At 43.6% G+C, this 18,204-nt stretch overlaps 1 protein-coding gene across 1 annotated transcript in view; it reads right to left on the bottom strand.

Moving 5' to 3' along the window:
• Positions 1-16,985, bottom strand: part of SERPINA11 (serpin peptidase inhibitor, clade A (alpha-1 antiproteinase, antitrypsin), member 11) — a 47,498-nt gene extending 30,513 nt beyond the window's left edge. Inside the window, 2 exon segments of the mRNA XM_008588173.1 lie at positions 16,310-16,669; positions 16,671-16,985. Of these exon segments, the coding sequence (XP_008586395.1) occupies positions 16,310-16,669; positions 16,671-16,985 (675 nt within the window).
• Positions 16,986-18,204: the final 1,219 nt, after the last annotated feature.

The following is an 18,204-nucleotide window of genomic DNA, read 5'->3' on the forward strand; positions in this document are numbered from 1 at the left end:
TATGAATTTTATAGTCAGAAAACAATTTAAAAATCAAAAAGTGTCTTGGAGACATGTGTGTGTTGTGTTTTTCCTGAATTGGCACTATTTTTGCTGAATTGGTGCTAATGATTATTTACAAGATTAGCCAACATTGAGATTGGGTAGAAAGAAAGAAAGAAAGAAAGAAAGAAAGAAAGAAGGAAAGAAAGAAAGAAGGAAAGAAGGAAAGAAAGAAAGATACAACAATCACAATGAAACATTGAACTTTCAAAGGGAGAGAACAGAACTGAGGTTACCAGATTGGGTAGGAGGATAAGGACAAAATTATTAAAGAGCTACAGACAAATGGGCTTTTGATTTTTTTCAAATGAATCTATTATCATGCCAGTGCCACACTGTTTTAATTGGTATAGATTTGTGATATGTTTTTATAGTTGGAAGATAAATGATAGTATTTTACCCCCTTTTTGAAAAATTCTGTAACTTCATAAGTTACAGAGGAATAATTATGTTGTATAATGATAAATATAGTAATTATCCTGATTTGATCACCACATATTGTACACAGGTATTGATATTCACTCTGTACCCCACAAATATGTATAATCAATTATGTTTCAATTAAAAAAAAACATGTGCCATAGCACTACTCCTCTGGATTCTATGATATCCACTTGATAAATCATTATGGGCACTGGAGTAACTTCATAATCACTTCTGTCAAGTTATGAAAAACTTCTGTTGTTTTGATCATTATTACATTAAATCTTTATTTAATTTGAGATGAATTGACGTCTTTTCCCCATTATGTCTCCCTATTCAGAAACATGTTCTCTCAATTTTATTAAATCTTCTTTTATTGCCCTCAGGAAAGTTTTATATTTCTCTACATGTGGATTCTTCCATTATCTTTTTAGAGTCATTCTTAGTGATTTTATGTTTTTTATTGTTTATTAGGGAAGGAATCTCTTTTTCCCTTTACGTCTTCTCATCTGTTATTGCTGGCACATAAAAAAATTATTGACTTTGGCATATTTATCATATTATCGGGTCATATTATGGAACTCTCATTATTTTTTAATAGCATTTCAGATGATTCTCCTGGGTTTTCTTGATATATCATACTGTCTGTAAATAGCATGATTTCATCTTTTTTTCCAGAAATTATGTCTCTTATTTCTACTTTATACCAAATTGCATTGGATGGGAATTCAAGAACAGTGCAGACTAATAAAAATAGCCCTGTCATCCTTTTCTTATCTCAATTTAATGACAATTTCAGTGACACTTCACCATGAAATGTGAGATTAAGTTTGATGTTCTACTTTTCCTAATTTTCTAAATTTTTTTAGAAATTTAAATTGAGAATAAATACTAAATTTTATCAACTGCCTTTATGGCATTTGTTAAGACTATTTGTTTTAATAAATGCATTTTATTACTTTGATAGTTTAGCTACTATTAAACCATTTGCCTTCCAACTTTCTCTACTTGGTCCTGGAGAACATTGTTATAAACTAATTTGATTTTTTGGCTTGCTTAAACTTATTTGTTTTTTCATTTATATTTTATATCAATGAGATAAGAGTGTGTGAGTGTGTGTGTGTGTGTGTGCACGCACGCCCAAAAGTCTTTGCATGCAGGTCTGTCCTATCATTTGCAGGACCTAGGATGAGACTATAAATAGAGGCCCTGGGATAAGAATATATATAGAAGTCTGCATGCCATATGACTAAACATGTAGATGTTGTAAATCACACTAACAAACCACCAAATAGCATATGTTTTGTCCGACTTTCTCAAATATACTCATACAATGACAAAACAAATAATGTATAAAGCTATGATTTTTATGACTAAAAGTTGGGAAAATATTTAAGAAACTAAATCTATTACAGTGCATATCTGGCTGTTCTGTTGATGGACTGTACGTGAATGCAAAATACCCCATACACTACACACACAAAATTCTTCATTACTATACATTATTTTGAAAAGTATTTTTATTCATTTCAGCAAAATCACTAATTGCATTGTTGTAATCAATAATATGCAATATTTTGTATTGAGAGTAATTAGCTAAAGAATTTTTAAAAACACAATTGAATGTCAAGTATACAAAATGTGAGTGTATTTTCATAAAATGTAAGTGAAAAATGTTAAAAGACAGAAAATTTTAACATTTTAATGCTTTTAAATCATGATTTTTTCCTCTAAAATGTTTTAAATTATCTTTTATTAAATGAAAAATGCAAATTATAATAAATAAATGTAAAATTCTAAATCAGAATTATTCAAATAAAGCAGAATTTGTTTATTTGTAAATTTAATTAAATCTTCCTAAATATTTTAATAAATATAAAACCATTTGCAATTCTAGCATAGTTACCAATGTGAGAAATCCATCTCATGCTTCACGTGTGGTTTGTCCAGACCTATGTTTATGCAAATTTAGGAGTAATATGAGTTATTTAATATTGATAAGTATTCCTTAGCTGTCGAGAGCAACTATTTGGGAATATTGTGTTCATTTGTGAGTACCTGCAGAAGCACAAATTGTAACATAAAAAGAAGCAGGAAAATGAATGTTTGTATGTCTGGAGAATGATGCATTATTATGCAAGAATGTGCTGCATTCCTGCTATCTGAGCGGAAGGATTTGGCAAGTCAATGTGTTTGTCTTTCCTCTTACCCAAGCGCCCAGTCCTCCCCATACTCAGAAGCAGGGTCTGTCTCCAGAATCCACTGAGACACAACCCACAACCCTTCCCAGCATCTGGATACACTTACCTTTTGTTTGGATGACAAGGACAAGAGATGTGGAGAAATGTTTCTGTTTCCACAGGGCCTGAATAGTGCTCATTGTGGGAGTGGATGTTCAGGGAGTCCCTGGCCAGCACGCAGCACCCAACCCTCCGGGGCAGAGACGCCTGCCTCTGTGCTCCTTCATCCATCATGTGTGTGTGTGTATATACGTGTGCATGTATGTGTGTACACAGGTGTGTGTGTATATATATATGTGCATGTGCATGTGTCTATATGTGTGTCTTGATGTCTGTAATCTGCTATCACATGGATTAGTGAAACAAGCATATACATGTATACATATATATTCTGCCTGTGTGTATGCGTGTGTGGACAGACAGAAAAGACAGGAAATATAGCAAAATGATATTTTTCGGTATAAAACAGGAAAGGAATATTTCACTTGCTGCTTCCCTCTTCCTTTATTTATAGAATGCTAGAAACTTCTGCTTTGCTTTCACCGTTTGTATTGAAATTGAGTATTTCAATTTCTAGAAGTATTTCCAGGTTGTCTGTGCCATCCTCCTGTCTGGGGAGAGTGGCATGTATGGACCGGGTCTTGGAGGGCACTGGGCATCCCTGCAGTCAGCAGCTTCCCTGTACAGTGATTAGGCTCTCAGCAGGCTTGGGGGTTGCTAGGTGCCTACTTTGGAGGGTAAAGGAGGAAAGAGAATTGAAAATAAATTCAAGGGAGTGGTTATAAAAGTTGGACATGGGCTCTCAGGTGAGTGAGGAAGGAAATAAAGGTGAGAGAAAGTTTGAAGGAGGTGGAAAAATTGGTAGAGTCGGTGACTGGATGTCTTAGCAGAGTCAAAAAGCATTGGAGTGGGTGCCTGGAGGGGGTGTGCCATGAACACAGAGGATGTGGTCAAGGGCGAGTGATCGAGTTTCTGAGCACGTCATTGGAAGGATGGTCACCTACTGGTCACAACACAGTCTGGGGTACAGCCATGAGAGTGGGTGACCCAGAGGGTAGAGGAAAAGATTGTTGAAGGTGAGAGGGGTTAGCAGGTAAGCGGGAGGACTTCACGCATATCGCCTGAACACACTGGAGTCAGCCACTAGGCTGACCTTGGACAAACCACTTCACCTCTCTAAGACTCAATCTCCTCCTCCTCATCTGTAAAACATGGGTACTAATGGCACCTGCTCAGTGGGTCATTGCGCATAAGGTGCGAGGTCAGTGGGGGGCACATGGCGAGTGCCCGATGAGTGTCAGCTGTTACCATTAGATCAAATCATTTGAAATTGCTCATAGTCAACCATTTTTGATCTACAAAAATGGCAATTTCATATAGTTCAATCTAATATTATAACATTTTATTCTTTTCAGTAAAGGTCCTTTATGATATTTCCAATGCAATACAGTTTAATATTTGCAGAGCTATTTTATAATTTCCTAATTTGGGGGTTGTAAAATATGGTCACTCAGGCCCGGGGGGCCAAGCTGCTTGAAAAAAATGCATGTGCCTGCTTCCAGAGCCAGCCTCTCCTGTGGCCCAGGATCCACGTGATTTCTGCCAGGACATGAATGGGCATCTCTGTCTGGAAGTTGGCCAGCCTCAGGGTTGGCCCCCAAAGGCCTGGGCTTGGATGACAAGCTATGCCCAGGTGGTAGGGGACGCAGGGCTCCAGAGGGCAGGAGCAGGCCTCAGGGTTGGTAATGGGACCTGGAGAGCTGGAGGAGCTGAGCCCCAGCATGCACCTTGGGAACGGGGGCAGTGCAGCCAGTCTCCGTGGCTCTGTCTTCTCTGGCAACGGGTTCCTAGTCCCTGAGGACTTCTGAGTGAGGCTGTTCCCAGTGTGCTGGAAAATGCCATGGACGCTCAGGTTACTATCAGTAGAGGGTGTTTTCCCCTCGGCTTCGCAACTCTCTATGTATTGTTCCGCTGCCTTTGAATTTCCCTGTCAAGACTCAACATCACAGAAGAATTTGAAAATAGCAGGTGGTTTTCCATGACAGTGTAAGATAAAAATGCCATGTCGTTGCTACTTGGAAGTCATTTGGCATGTTTACTTTACTTTGGAGGGGCTGAAGGAAAACATAAGGGGAAGAAGGTGGGGGTCCTTTCTTGGAAATCACTGAGTATATTTGCTGAAGCAACTACTCTGGGCTAGGCCTTGAGCGGGTGGCACAGATGTGGGGTAATAACCATGGCTAGAGTTTATGGAGCCTACTGTGTGCTGGGCACTCCTATGAGACACTCTAATTATGTGATCTCGTGTAGCACCCACAGAAACTTTTTGAGTTATGGACGTAGAAGGCAGGAGGGACTTGGAAAACATACACCCCATCACCTGCCCACGGATGAATTCATGACGCTGGTTTGAAGAGATTAAACAGCCTTGGCTCTGAGCAAGTGGTGCCAGGAAGTTCAGTGCTACACAGGACATGGCAATAAGCTACTCACTAGGGATGAATTTTAGAAGTGAGGTGTTTTGGGGGGCTATTTGGGGGGGCAAATGCTACAGATTCCATAACATTCTCCATTGCTATCACATGACAGGGGGGCAGGTAGAAAGGAGGGAGGAAGGAAGGAAAAAAGAAACAAACCAAGAAAGGACAAACCAGACACACATCAAAGAAGCCAACATGCAGGCAAAGCCACCCCCAGAATTTTAAGAGACAAGGAGGAGGCATTCAGTGTAATGGATTGACCGAGTGGATGAGTCACAGCAGCGTATCAGTCAGCTGCCAGAAGAAGTCCCACAGACCGGGTGGCTTATGCAGCAGAGATTCATTTCCTCAAGGTTCCGGAGATGGAAGGTCAAGGTCGAGGGGTCTGCAGGGCTGGTTCCTTCTGAGGCCTCTCGCCTTGGCTTGTAGAGGCCGTCTTCTCGCTGTGTCCTCACACAGTCCCTCTGTGCTTGTCTGTGCCCTAGTTTCCTCTTCTTATAAGGACACCGGTCTTGTTGGATTTGGGCCCACCCCAATGACCTCATTTTAACTTTACCTTTTTAAAGACCCTATCTTCAAACGCGGTCACATTCTGAGGTACTGGGGGTTAGGACTTCAACATATGAATTGGGGGAGGACACATTTCAGCCCATCACAAGCGGTCAGCCAGGATTTTAAGGGACATACGAGAGGGAGGCATGGCCTCCAGTGACATTCTACTTGAAAGGAACTTTAGTGGTTGCAAGTGCACTTGAAAGGAACCTGGTCATAGGGACTCCCATGGAGGATGACATCCAAGTGCAGAAAGACAGGGTGAGAAGGCCAGGTCACACAGCAGAGGATCTGCAGTACCAGGTCCAGGAGTGAGAGAAAGGGGTGCGTGTCAGCCACAACGGAGCCTGTCCCTGGGCCATCCTGGTTCAGGGTTCTCATGGCTCCCTTGATGGTCAGATGCTAGAATCTCCAGGAGATGCCCCCAAATAGTTCCTGGAACACATATACTTATGCCTAAGTTAACTGAATACGGTCCTTATTAAAAAACATGTGGTCAATAATTCTCAATGAATCTTTTTCTTCTACACATACAACTCCAAGTTAAAGATTATCTCAAAGTGGATGGGATCCACCTTACATGACTAATAGAGCTGAGATTTTGGTGCTCAATGTGGGCAAATCAGAACCTTCATGACCCTTCTGGACACCATCCTGGGGCTAAAACGTCCAGAGATGGGAGCGGATGGGATCAGCCCATATGAGAAAGGGATGGAGCTAAGGGGCAGCATCTGGAGAAAATATTGGACCCATAACCAAGCACAAATGTCAAGAGGAGCATTGTCCCAAAGGACCTAGGCAGGGTGGACGGCAGAGGCTGAGCAATGGAGTCACAGGCGGAAACACCAGCTCAGAGCAAGTAGGTCCAGGCAGGGGTGAGACAGAGCCTGAGAGGATCCCGGGTGGGAGAGGTCAAGGTATATGAGTCAACAGGCTTGGACACCAGGAAAACAGCATCTTCCACTTTACGTTGAAATAACAATAGTAGTAATAACAACAACAATGATAATAATGTGGCAGGTTTTTACTTCACTCCATCAACTCAGATGTACAAGAAATGTTATACTTCCTTATGTTTTAAAATTTAAATTAATCTGGCTCTGAGTCCCCATCCAGTTGCTAGAAGTTCATTATCACTTATTATCAGGAAAAGGGTGTGGGTGGCTATTTCTCTCCCCTAGGTAGCTTAAGAATACAGGAGGTTTATGTGGAGCTCATTAAATTGTAGACAGTGCTCAGTTCTTCTGTCTCAATGATGTTTCTGAGATGCATGTCCAAATCTTTATTGTCACGGTCACGATACTTGACTCTCCAGTGCCATTCTAATGGGAGTCTGTTGTCATTCTCAGCCTCTTGCCAGGGATAGTTTTGGAATGTGTGTGTCATCGGCCTTTGCCCATTAGTCAGGGGGAGAAGTCTCCTGGGTGTCCTGGGAAGGGTTTCCTTGCTCCTAAAACAAAGACTCCTGGAAGAAAGGATCCTCTTTCCCTGGATATTGTTATGTCTGGGTGTGGCTGCTGGAGCTGCTGCAGCTACCTGGTGACCGTGGGAGGAAGCAGCCTGGTGCCCAGAGACAGGCAGAGTTCTAGTATGGAAATATTCACTGGACTTCCATTATGTGAGATAGCATGTCTTTCCACTGTTAAACAAGTTTATGTTTGGGTTTTCTGTTACTTGCAGCCCAAAGCACCCCAACTGCTGCAAGTGTGTTCCCTGAAGGTGGGTGGCTCTACTACTTCTGTGCAAACTTGGAAACAGGTGTTTTTGCAGAGGCTGAGGATGCTAGGCCCTGGGGCCTAGCCTCCCTTCTACCTGACAGTGAGTCCCCTCTGAGTGACCAGTGAACAGGACTCAGGTCCTCACTCCCAGTGGAACCTCAAAGCACCACCTCCTCCCCAGCCTTAGGCAATCTTCCTTCATTCCTTTCTGCTGTCTCTGCTCCTGCCTTATTTCTCTAAGACCTTAATTTTCTGCATTCAACTTCAAAATATAAATAGTTTCCTCCCTTCCTCCCACTGGCAACAAATAAAATCTAACAAAACTGAGACCTGGCTACTTCTTGGAAAAGGTTATGGGAGATACAAGGATAACAAAACATAAGTTGATATGTCAATAAATTTTACCCTGCCATGAAAACTGTGTACATCACTGCAGCATTATCTCCTTAGAGCATTATCTCCTTAGAGCATTATCTCCTTTAATCCTCACATGAGCTTTTAGCAAGTAGGTACTGAGAGGATCTCTAGGAAGCTTGCTTTTGACTGAGCTGCACATTAGAAGCCATCACTAGGACACCTCTAGTGTAAGTTCATTGAGGCCTGGATTGAATTCATGCAGGGAAGAGATATCTACTGTAGCCCAAAGCCATCCATTGCCTTTGTGGCAGCTTCGACCATTAGAAAACTCTTCTGATTCAGGCCCTACTTCTCTCTCCCACAGGTCCCCTTGGAACCAATCTGGTCTCTCCTCTCCATCACAGACACCACGAATGGAGGTGGTGCTCACCCCGAGCACCTTCTCTCCACCAGGAGGGACAGTCCCAGGACTCATGGTGCTGCAGACTAATCAGTGGCTCAGCCCCAAACTGCCAGAGTTTAATGTTCTCTCAAGGAATCTCAGGCATGGAGATCCTTTGGGGTGACCCATTTCTCTCCCCAGCACTTCTGTGTCAATGACTCTTCCTCGAGCCTGAGTTGGAGGCAGGCTCTTTAGGGGCAACATGGAAAGATCTTGATTCATTGTAGATTCAAGTTTCCCGGCAAGAGGAGCTGGTGCTTCCTGCAAGAGGGCTCATCGAAGAGCAAGGTTACCTGGCCAAAGCAGGTAATAAGACACACCTTCCGAGACAGTGGAACATTTTTTAAGATGATGTGTTTATCCTGGAGGCAGGTTGGGAAGGGGAGAAATGAATTAGAAGAGAAGAAGCTTCTGTGTAAGGAGGGAGATGAAGTGGATACTGGAAAGCGTGAGGCCCTCTGTGCACTGGGCTTCCACAAGGAGGAAGTGCATGACTCAGATCTCAAGGTGTCATCCGCGGACAGGCAGGCATGCCGAGCAGGGAGTGCTGTGTAGGGAGACAGCAATCCTGGGATTCCACTTAAATTCCTCAGGGGGGCCCCGATTCAAATCTGGGTCTTCCTGATTCTGAAGCTCCTTTTCATGTGCACCCAGTGTCCAGCTGTCCTAAAATGGCAATGTAGGATTGGATGGTGGGTGCTGAGAGGGAGGCCCAGCATGGGCCCCCACCCCCACTGAAGCATCTCAGGTCCCTGAGGGGTCATCACCACTCTTCCCAAGTGACCTCAGGTTGGCATTTCTCACCTCAAAATTCATGGCTTAAGAGGATAGAAAATTCTCCAAATTTCTCCATTGAGAAGGAAGCTGAGAGTTAATCTCCATGGGAACTGAAGCATCTCAGGTCCCTGAGGGGTCATCACCACTCTTCCCAAGTGACCTCAGGTTGGCTTTTCTCACCTCAAAATTCATGGCTTAAGAGGATAGAAAATTCTCCAAATTTCTCCATTGAGAAGGAAGCTGAGAGTTAATCTCCATGGGGGCATCTATCTAAGATTAAAGAATATAAAATACATTTGTCATTTTGGGGCAATTTCACGAATTAATCAGAAATAAAAAAACTTCTCAGCTGAAATGGAATTAGAGTTGACCTTTTAAAAAGATTTTTGTCTTAGGTTTTTTTGAGGAAATGTCTTCCAATTCTGCAATATATGAAACTCAATGCAGTGGGAAATCATAACCAATTGCCTTGAACCTTCTGGGTATGAGATTTCAGAACCATCTAGGGTTTCATAATCATTTCCAATACTTGGAAACACATAAACACTTAATTTCATTGTTTGATGGGTCCTCGCTGTGGTCTTGTGCTGGGTAACTCTAGAAGGGCGAGTTACATTTAAAGAGGTTTTTATTCTCTTTCTTATTTAAAGTTGCTTTTGAATAGACAATACATTCACAAGGTTTAAAATTCAAAATTAATTAAAGGGATATAGTAATATTTTCCTTTAAACCCCTCCCAGGCACCAAGGTCCCTTCCCTATGGCAAACACGTTATAAGTAGCTTGAACATTTTTCCAGCAATGTTTTATTCCTATGCAGATGGTAGCATAATATCCACACTGTTCTGTACCTTGATCTTTTTGTGTACTTAATATATTTTGGTGATTTTCCCATATAAGTTCACAAACAATCACAGGGGGTTTCCTCATTCTCTTTGTCTGCATCCCATTCCTTTATATGCATGGAACCTCATTTATGTAAACAGTTGTTTATTGAAGGGTATTTAGATTGTTTCCTTTTCTTTTTTCTTTTTTGCAATTTCAAATGATGGTGCAATGCATAACTTTGTATACATATCATTTCTCACCTGTATAAGTATACCTACAGGATAAATCCCTAGAAATGGGATTTCTGGGTCAAAGGGTATGTGCACTTATAATTGTGAAATACCCGATCAGATATGCCTCCATAGAGGCTGTTCCAACTTACATTTGCCATAGGAATATATGAGAGTTCCCATTTCCACACTGTTATTAATATAGCATCAAATTTTTTTTACCTTCACCAATCTGACAGGTGAAACAGGGCTTTCATTTGTAGTTTTAATTTGCATTTCTCTTAACATGGAGTGAAATTGAGTATATCTTTATACTTTTAAGAGCCAAGTTAATTTGCTTTATTAGGAACAATTTTTTTTTTTTTGCTCATTTTTATGTTGGGTTGTTCATCTTTTCCTTACTGGCTTGTAGGAATGCTTTATATATACATGAAATTTGTCCTCTTTCTATAATATAAGCTGTATTTCCCCCAGTTTTTCCTTTGTATTTTGACTCTGCTCACAGTAGTTTTTGTAATGCATAATTTAAAAAATTTGTATGTTTAAACTTACCAATTTTTTAAAAATGGCTTTTGGGTTTTATTTCTTAGTTAAAAAAGCATTCTCAACTCCAAGGTTTTAAAAAATAAATTCTCTCGTAATTTCTTCTAGTGCTTTTAGGGTTTTATTTTTTATATTTAAATCTTTGATGTCTGTGAAATTTATCATGGTATATGCTGTGAATGCATCAGTTAGAATAAATTATGTATGCTGCAGTGACAAAGAAGCCCCACGTCTCTGTAGTTGAAAACTACAAAGGCTATTTCTTTACTCATGATATGTGCCCACTTTTGATTAGCTGGGGGCTTGGGGACTCAGGCTGACAGAACAGATCATTAGGGACATTGTTGGTACAGTGTCAGGGGCATAGAGAGATGGGAATCATGTCCTGGCTCCTACAGGCTTCTTCCTAGAAGCAATAAGCTTCTAGTCACATTTCACTGATCAAAGCAAATCACATGGTCTAAAGAAGAGGGAAACTGGGAAACTTGTGAAAATCTCCAATAATTACTTATAGGAATTATGAATTTGACTTTTTATTTCCAGATAGCAACTTTGTTGTGCCATTCCCTTCTTAAGGACTAATTTAGCTTTTCTGCACTTATTTGAAATAACTTCTTTATCATATTCTAAGTTTCATTATGTGTTTAGGACTATTTAAAATTAGAGAGGAATTAGACGGACATTTGCCTTCATGGAGCAAATGACAGTGAAACAGTATTTTGTTTATAAAACAGGTATATGGTTTCTAAATTGATTCTGGATTATTGGGGCCTGCTTCTGCAGTCACTGAAAAATTCATCTGAATTTTTGTACAAATCCTCCTGCAGAGTTCTTACCGTTTCAGCAAAATTACAATTGGCCTGATAATTTTGCACATTTGCAAAATGACCCTAAGAGCAGACTTGTTTGGTGATAGCTGAAAGTTGTTTAGAGCCAAGCACAATCATCCAGGTAGGTGGGGTTAGGCTGTTTTTTTTTGATTTAGGGGGTCATAGAAGTGACTAAATGAGAGTTGGCACCTGTATTCCCAAAGACTTGATGAGAAATATTTTAAACAGTCACCAAATAAATATGTGGATTTCATGAGAAAAAATAAATAAATAAATAAAGATTTTCTATTTTGTTCCATTGACCAGTCTTCCTATTCGTGAACCCTATAGTTTTAATTATATGTTTTCTAACTAATAAATTATAATTTTACATTTATAATTTATTATGGAGTTTAGAATATGTTTTATATCTTGTACGTCTAGTCCTCCCCTCATAGTGCTTATTTTTTTTCAGAATTTTACTGACTATTCTTCCTTGTCTATTTTCTCATATGAGTTTTAGAATGACATTGCTTAGTTAATATAGTCTTGGTTTTCTCCTGCTCCAGCCTGTCCTCTTTGTGTGTGGTGTGTGGGTGCGTGTACATAAGACAGAGAACACCTACTGATACTCTTCAATTCCTGGCCTCTCCAAGGCCATAAGATGACTTTTTATTTGTTCAAGTCTTCTTTATTTTCTTCAGCAGCATTTAAAAATTGTCTTCCACCTAGAGCCTGCATATCTGCCAAGTCTGTTCCTGAGTATTTTGCCACCGTCATTGCTATTGTATGAAAGGGAGTCATTTTTTTCTTCCTTCTTTCTTTTTCCTCCTTCATCTCCCTCTCTCTCTTCTTCTATTTCCTTCTCCTCCTCCTTTTTCTGTATCTGTGAAAGTTATTAATTTTTCCAACCCCTTTAAGAATAAAACTAGAGGCAAAGACAGAATAGAACAGGCATGATCCAGTGTTAACCTAAGAGTGAATTAGAATTGCTCAAACGCATTTTCTCTCCCATATTTAAACGTGTAGACCATGGACAATGAACTTGAGCTACTCGTATGGTTATTGTTTCCAAAGTTAGTTTATTTCAAAGTCTGCAAGATGGAGGCAGTTTAATGAAAGGGAAGAAAAGCTTGTTATTTGAAAACTCCCAGCTTAAGCTGCATCCAGCGTTTCCCAGGCAGTGAAATGAACAAAAACATCTCTTGGGCCAGGAACTTAACACAATGCTCCACGAGTATTAGGTGTTTTATCAGAGATTTTTGAAATAAGACCGAGTCCAGCCATAGAGTTTTAGAGCTGGAAGGGGGCTTAAAATCAGCAGAGCGGTGGTTCTCAACACTGGTTGCAGGAGAAACCCACCAGGGAACTTATAACACTGATACCCACGTCTACTCTAGACCAAAGATGTCAGAAACGGTGGGAATGAGGCCTGGGGACCAATATTACTTTAAAACCTCCCAGATGATTGCATTGTGCATCCACAGTGGAGAATCGCTGCTTTAGACCAATGTCCTAATCGAGCAGATGTGGAGATCGTGGGTAAGTGAGAAGAAGTGAGGTGTTTGTGGCCAAGCTGAGACCAGAGCAAGGTCTGCAGGGTCCCCAGCCCAGAGAACAGCAGCTGATGCCTCCGGGGCTGCCTGTGCCCACATGCTCCTCGGGCTTAGGGTTCCAACCTATTTTACCCTATCAACAGCCCAGGAAAGAGGTTATATTATCCTGTCTCACAAAAGAGGGATGGGAAGCCCGTCTGCAACCAGCCCAATGTCAGGCAGCTAGAAAGGGACAGCATTCAGCAGGCAGCCCAGGACCCTGACTCAGAGGCCCGTGCGCCCCAAGCCGGGTTCTTGTCCACTTACTTCCCCATGAGGTCTTGGGACATTAACTTTTTCCACCCTGCAGAGATGACAAGTTATATAATATGGTCACTAGGAATTGTTTACATTTTAAGTATTTTTAGCAGTGAAACCCCTTTCTCAGTTGAAATCTTACTTTGACAACAGGGAGCAGAACCACCCAGCTTGGAGCAAGGTGAGGACACCAAGTGCCACCAGTCAGCCCCCTCTGTCCCATAGTCTCCCCAAGTGTTATTTGAAAAGCACAGGGGTAGATGCTCTTGGGATCTTGCTCCTCTCTAACAATGGGTGATGAAGACTGAAAGAGAAAAGGGTTGACAGGAATTCATCCTCTGTTCCTCCGTCGATGGACATTTAGGTTGTTCCTACATCCTGGCTGCGTAAACAACACTGCAATGAACATGGGAGGGTAAATGTCTCTTTGAGGTCCTTCTTTGCATTCTTTTGGATAAATACCCAGAAATGGGATTGCTGAATCCTATAGTAATTCTGCTTTTAATTTTTGAGGAACTACTGCACTGTGCTCCACAGTAGCTACACCATTTTACACTCCCACCAGCTGTGCACAGGGCTCCAGTTCCTCTGCAGCTGCACAAACACTTGTTATCTTTTGGTTTTTGTTTTGTTTTGTTTTCATAATGGCTATACTAACAGATGTGAGGTGGTATCTCATTGTGGTTTTGATTTGCATTTCCCTGATGATTAGTGGCGTTGAGCATCTTTTCATATACCACTTATATGTCTTGTTCAGAGAAATGTCTATTCAAGGTCTTTGCCTACTTTTAAATTGTTTTTTCTGTTTTTTTGCTATTGAGTTGTAGGAGTTCCTTATGTATTTTGGATATTAACCTCTTATCAGATACATGGCTTGCAAATATTTTCTGCCATTCCATAGGTTGTCTTTTTACTACATACATATGATGGAATATTATTCAGCCTTAAAAAAGGGAAATCCTGAAATATGCTACAACATGGATGAACCTGGAGGACATTTTGCTAAAAGAATTAAGCGAGTCACGGAAAGACAAATGCTGCATGATTCTACTTACAAGAGGAAGCTAAAATAGCCAAACTCCTAGAAGCAGTTTGGCCATCCATGGTGGCCATGGACTAGAGGGAAGGGGAAAGTAGAGAGCAACATACCTTCAACAGGTATGAAGTCTCAGTTATACCAGGTGAGTAAGTCCTGGAGATCTGCTGTACAGCGTCGTGCCTGTAGTTAACAACACTGTATTGTGCACTTAAAAATTCGTTAAAGGGTAGATCTTATGTCAAATGTTCTTACTACAATAGAAAAAATAAAAGAGAGAGAGAGATTAGGCTGGATCACCTGGCTTCACAATGCATTTTTTCCAGAGAAGCGTGTGAGCTCTTTGTGTTTTAGTTTTGCCAACCTGGGATCCAGCAGACAGAGCCCCTCATAAAGCACAGAGCCGGGTGTTCCTAGGGGCACACTCTTGGGGCTCTTGGGTTACCCTCCAGCCTCTTGTAATGAGCACATGGGCATCTGGGGTACGGACTGGTCATCTTGGACCGCTTTCCTCTGCCACCCTCCCCCAGGCTCAGGGCACTTAGAGTCCCAGATGCCAAGCCTGGTTTAGGGAGATTTTCTCCAGCAGGCCCCATCTGTCCCTGCCCTCCCTCCTTCCTCCCAGTCTTGGCAGCTGCAAGGGGACCTCTAGACCTGCTAAGTGACGGGGCTGTAGGGGTTGGGGGGCCAGCTCCTAACTGCCTCTGGAAACAATTTCTTCTGCCGTGTTTTGGGGGTCTGTGAAATTTTCTCTCCTGTCTCCCAGCTGCTTTTTTCTGCCATTTCCCTGGGGCTCTGCTTTCCTTCCTGCCCCAGCCTGTCCTCGGTGTGTGCACGTGTGTGTGCATGTATGTGTAGCACAGAGAATGGCTGTGTCTTACTGCTCCTCTCTCTCCATCTCTCCTCTCTGCTCCTACTGTTGGAACAATCCAGGTCTGCCAGAGGTTCCAGTCAGCCAGTCTCCGATCAACCACCCCTGGCTTGGGGCCTGAAAGATCCGGAGGTGCTTTGATACGATCTGGTCTGTGGCAGGAATGAGAGGTGGACACTAAAGTCAAAATGCTCAGGATAGATGGCTCAGTGCTCAGAAGTGGTGTGGAAGGTGCTATGGGATTTGGGGATCAGATATCACTTCCATCTGGGAGACGCAGAGAAGGAAGTCACTTAGCTATTCTGTTGCTGAGTTTCCTCGGCTGTCAAATGCAAGGAACCCCAGCTTATAGTGTTGTTGTGAGGAATGCATGGTACAGGTCACCTGGCAGATGGTAAGTGTCATTATGGCCTCCATTTTACTGATGGAGGGAAAGCGGTTCAGAGTGATCAAGTCACATGCTCATGTCACACAGCTAGTGGCTGGCATCTGGTTGCACCTAGCAGCACCCCTGGCTTGCGGGGTCTTTCTGGCATGCTACCCTGCTTCTCCTGTGTCTTTCCTGAACTGCAGTCTGCCCTGTGTTTGCTCCTCTGTCCGAGCGGTGATTGTCTCTCATTCTGTCTGGCCAGTTGTCTGCAGCGCAGTCCTCCCCTCTGCAGCCGGGGAGCTCCTTGAGTGCAGGAACTGCATTTAGCTCACTTGAGGGTGGCAGGATGATCTGTTTCAATAATGCCTGTTCTCCTGGTCTGCTTGCTCATCCCAGGAGGTGGACCAGCTCTTCAGTTTCCTTGCTGCAGTAACCCGGGGTCACAGGACTGAAAGCCACTTTGCCAGGCATCCAGAGGGCTCCCTCCTGGCTTTGGTATTGTGAGCCCCTGGGCTCACAGCAGATATCGGACCAGATCATCCCTCAGAGTATGGATGGGGGGCAAGGGCTTGGCCAGATTGGGGGGGGATGAAAGGGAAGGAAGGAGTGATAGAGACAGAGAGATAGAAGGCACTCAGTAAGTGTCAGCAGGGGAGGCTCCCAGGATATCGTGGGGAGTGGAGTTAGGGTGTGGTTGGAGCCTGGATTCTGGGAAGGAGATTCCACACTGGCTACATACCTTCTTACCTCTGAGGAGCATGTGATTCACCAGAACCATTATGGTTTCATTCCCAAGGTCCTTTACCCGGGCCCCCAGCTTCCCATGGGTCTGCTTCCCTAGGTATTCATCGATGTGCTTTGGGGCCACCACCAAGTTCTGGATGGTGCATGGGCCCAGGCTGCTGAACCTGCTGCAGTGGCCTATGGTCAGGAGGAGCTGGGGGTCCTGCACAGGTAGCCTGAGCAAAAGATCCTGGAAGCCCTCCTGGATATCAGCCTTAGGCACCGTGTTAAGGTTGGACCCCAAGCCCTCCAGAAGCAGGGTCCTGCTGGCTGCTGGGGCCTTGAGGGAAAGCACGGCCAAGGCCGAAGAGATAGATGCTCACTGGGGAGAATAGAATGTTCTCTCCCGGGGCGTCTAAGGCCAACTGTCTGTAGAGGTTGAAGGCAGAGTCTGTGCTGCTCACGGAAATTTTGTGGCAGAGCATGGCGGGCCTGGGTGGGCTGTCCTGGCAGCCAGAGTCGAGATCAGAATCTTCTTGGTTAACAAGGGCCAGACAATGAGCCACAGCAATGAGCACAGGGACCAGCTGCCACCACTGAAGGGCCTTCTCCTCCAGGATCCTTGGTCTGAAAGCAGTGGTGGCGGGGAGGACAACGATGACAACAGTAATCATAACACTGACGCATGACATTCACGGAGTGTCTGCTCTGTGCTGGGCCCTGTGCAAATGCTTTGCGGGCACGTCCTCTTTTAATCTTCACCACAGCCCGATGGGGGAGGCATCATTTTCACACCCCATTCGGCAAAGAAGAAAACAACACCTGGGAAGGTTAAGTAACCTGTCCGAGGTCAAGTGGCTGGTGGGTGGTGGAGTCGGGACTTGAACCCAGCCTGGGCAGTGGGAGGAAGTGGATTCATGGCAAGCGGCACACCCGAGTAAACATCCTGTCTGAACAGAAGCATGCATACATTGAGCGCCTGCTGGGAGCACCCTGGTGCCGTGGTGCACATGGCCACCAGGGCCACCAGGGGCGAGCATGTCTCCTCCACACCTGTCCCTCTGTGCACACTCACCACAGGTTGCAAGCAGCTGAGTCCTTCTCCAGCAGCTTCCTGGGGCTTGGGAGAGGCTCCCTCTGCCCCTCCTGGGGGCTCCCATCCTGTCCCCACCCCTCCTGCCTCCAGCTCACACCCACAAAGTGGGTCTCATCTGACCAACGCAGAGCCCCTCCTCCAGCAGACCCCTCTTTGAATCCTGGCTCCACCGGATGCCAGATCTGTGACCTTGGGTGATCCTCTTAGCCGGTCTGAGCCTCATTTCTCATCCCTGGTCTTGGACTTGCAGAGAGCGTGTGAGGAGGGAAGATGTGGGAGGCGCCACGAGGTACGGGGAGGAGTCAGATGACCTGGACTCAGTTTGAGGTTCTGCTCATGAGCCCAGCAAACTTAGTCAAATCACTTTATCTCTCGGGACCTTGGCTTCTGCTCTGTGGGACGATGCCAAGCATCCCCACATCACAGGATTGTAGAAATTCAGAGTGATCATGTACCAAGTAGACCTGGCCCAGGACCTGACACAGATGGGCCCCCAGGACATGGCACATGTTATTACTCCAGCGAACTTGAGGCCTCTCCTCTAGTGGTTCTAACTCTGCAGGGCTCCATGGAGCCTGGAATCTATTTTATTAAGGCCTGAGCTGGTCCTTGTCTCCTCTTAGGGAGCCATCGTGACGCTTTTAAAATGTAAATCAGATTTGTTCACAGTATAGAGCATATAAAATGGAAGCACTTAAGGTAAGAAACAAAATGGAGTCAGTCATGCTAAGGGAACTGAAACTAGCAGTAAACAACTTGTTTTGAACCAAGCTGACAAGTAGGCCCTCCAAGGCGTCAGCCAACAGACACGTGGC

The sequence above is a fragment of the Galeopterus variegatus genome, unplaced genomic scaffold (genome assembly GCF_000696425.1).
Source record: "Galeopterus variegatus unplaced genomic scaffold, G_variegatus-3.0.2 Scaffold4703, whole genome shotgun sequence".
NCBI lineage: Eukaryota > Metazoa > Chordata > Mammalia > Dermoptera > Cynocephalidae > Galeopterus > Galeopterus variegatus.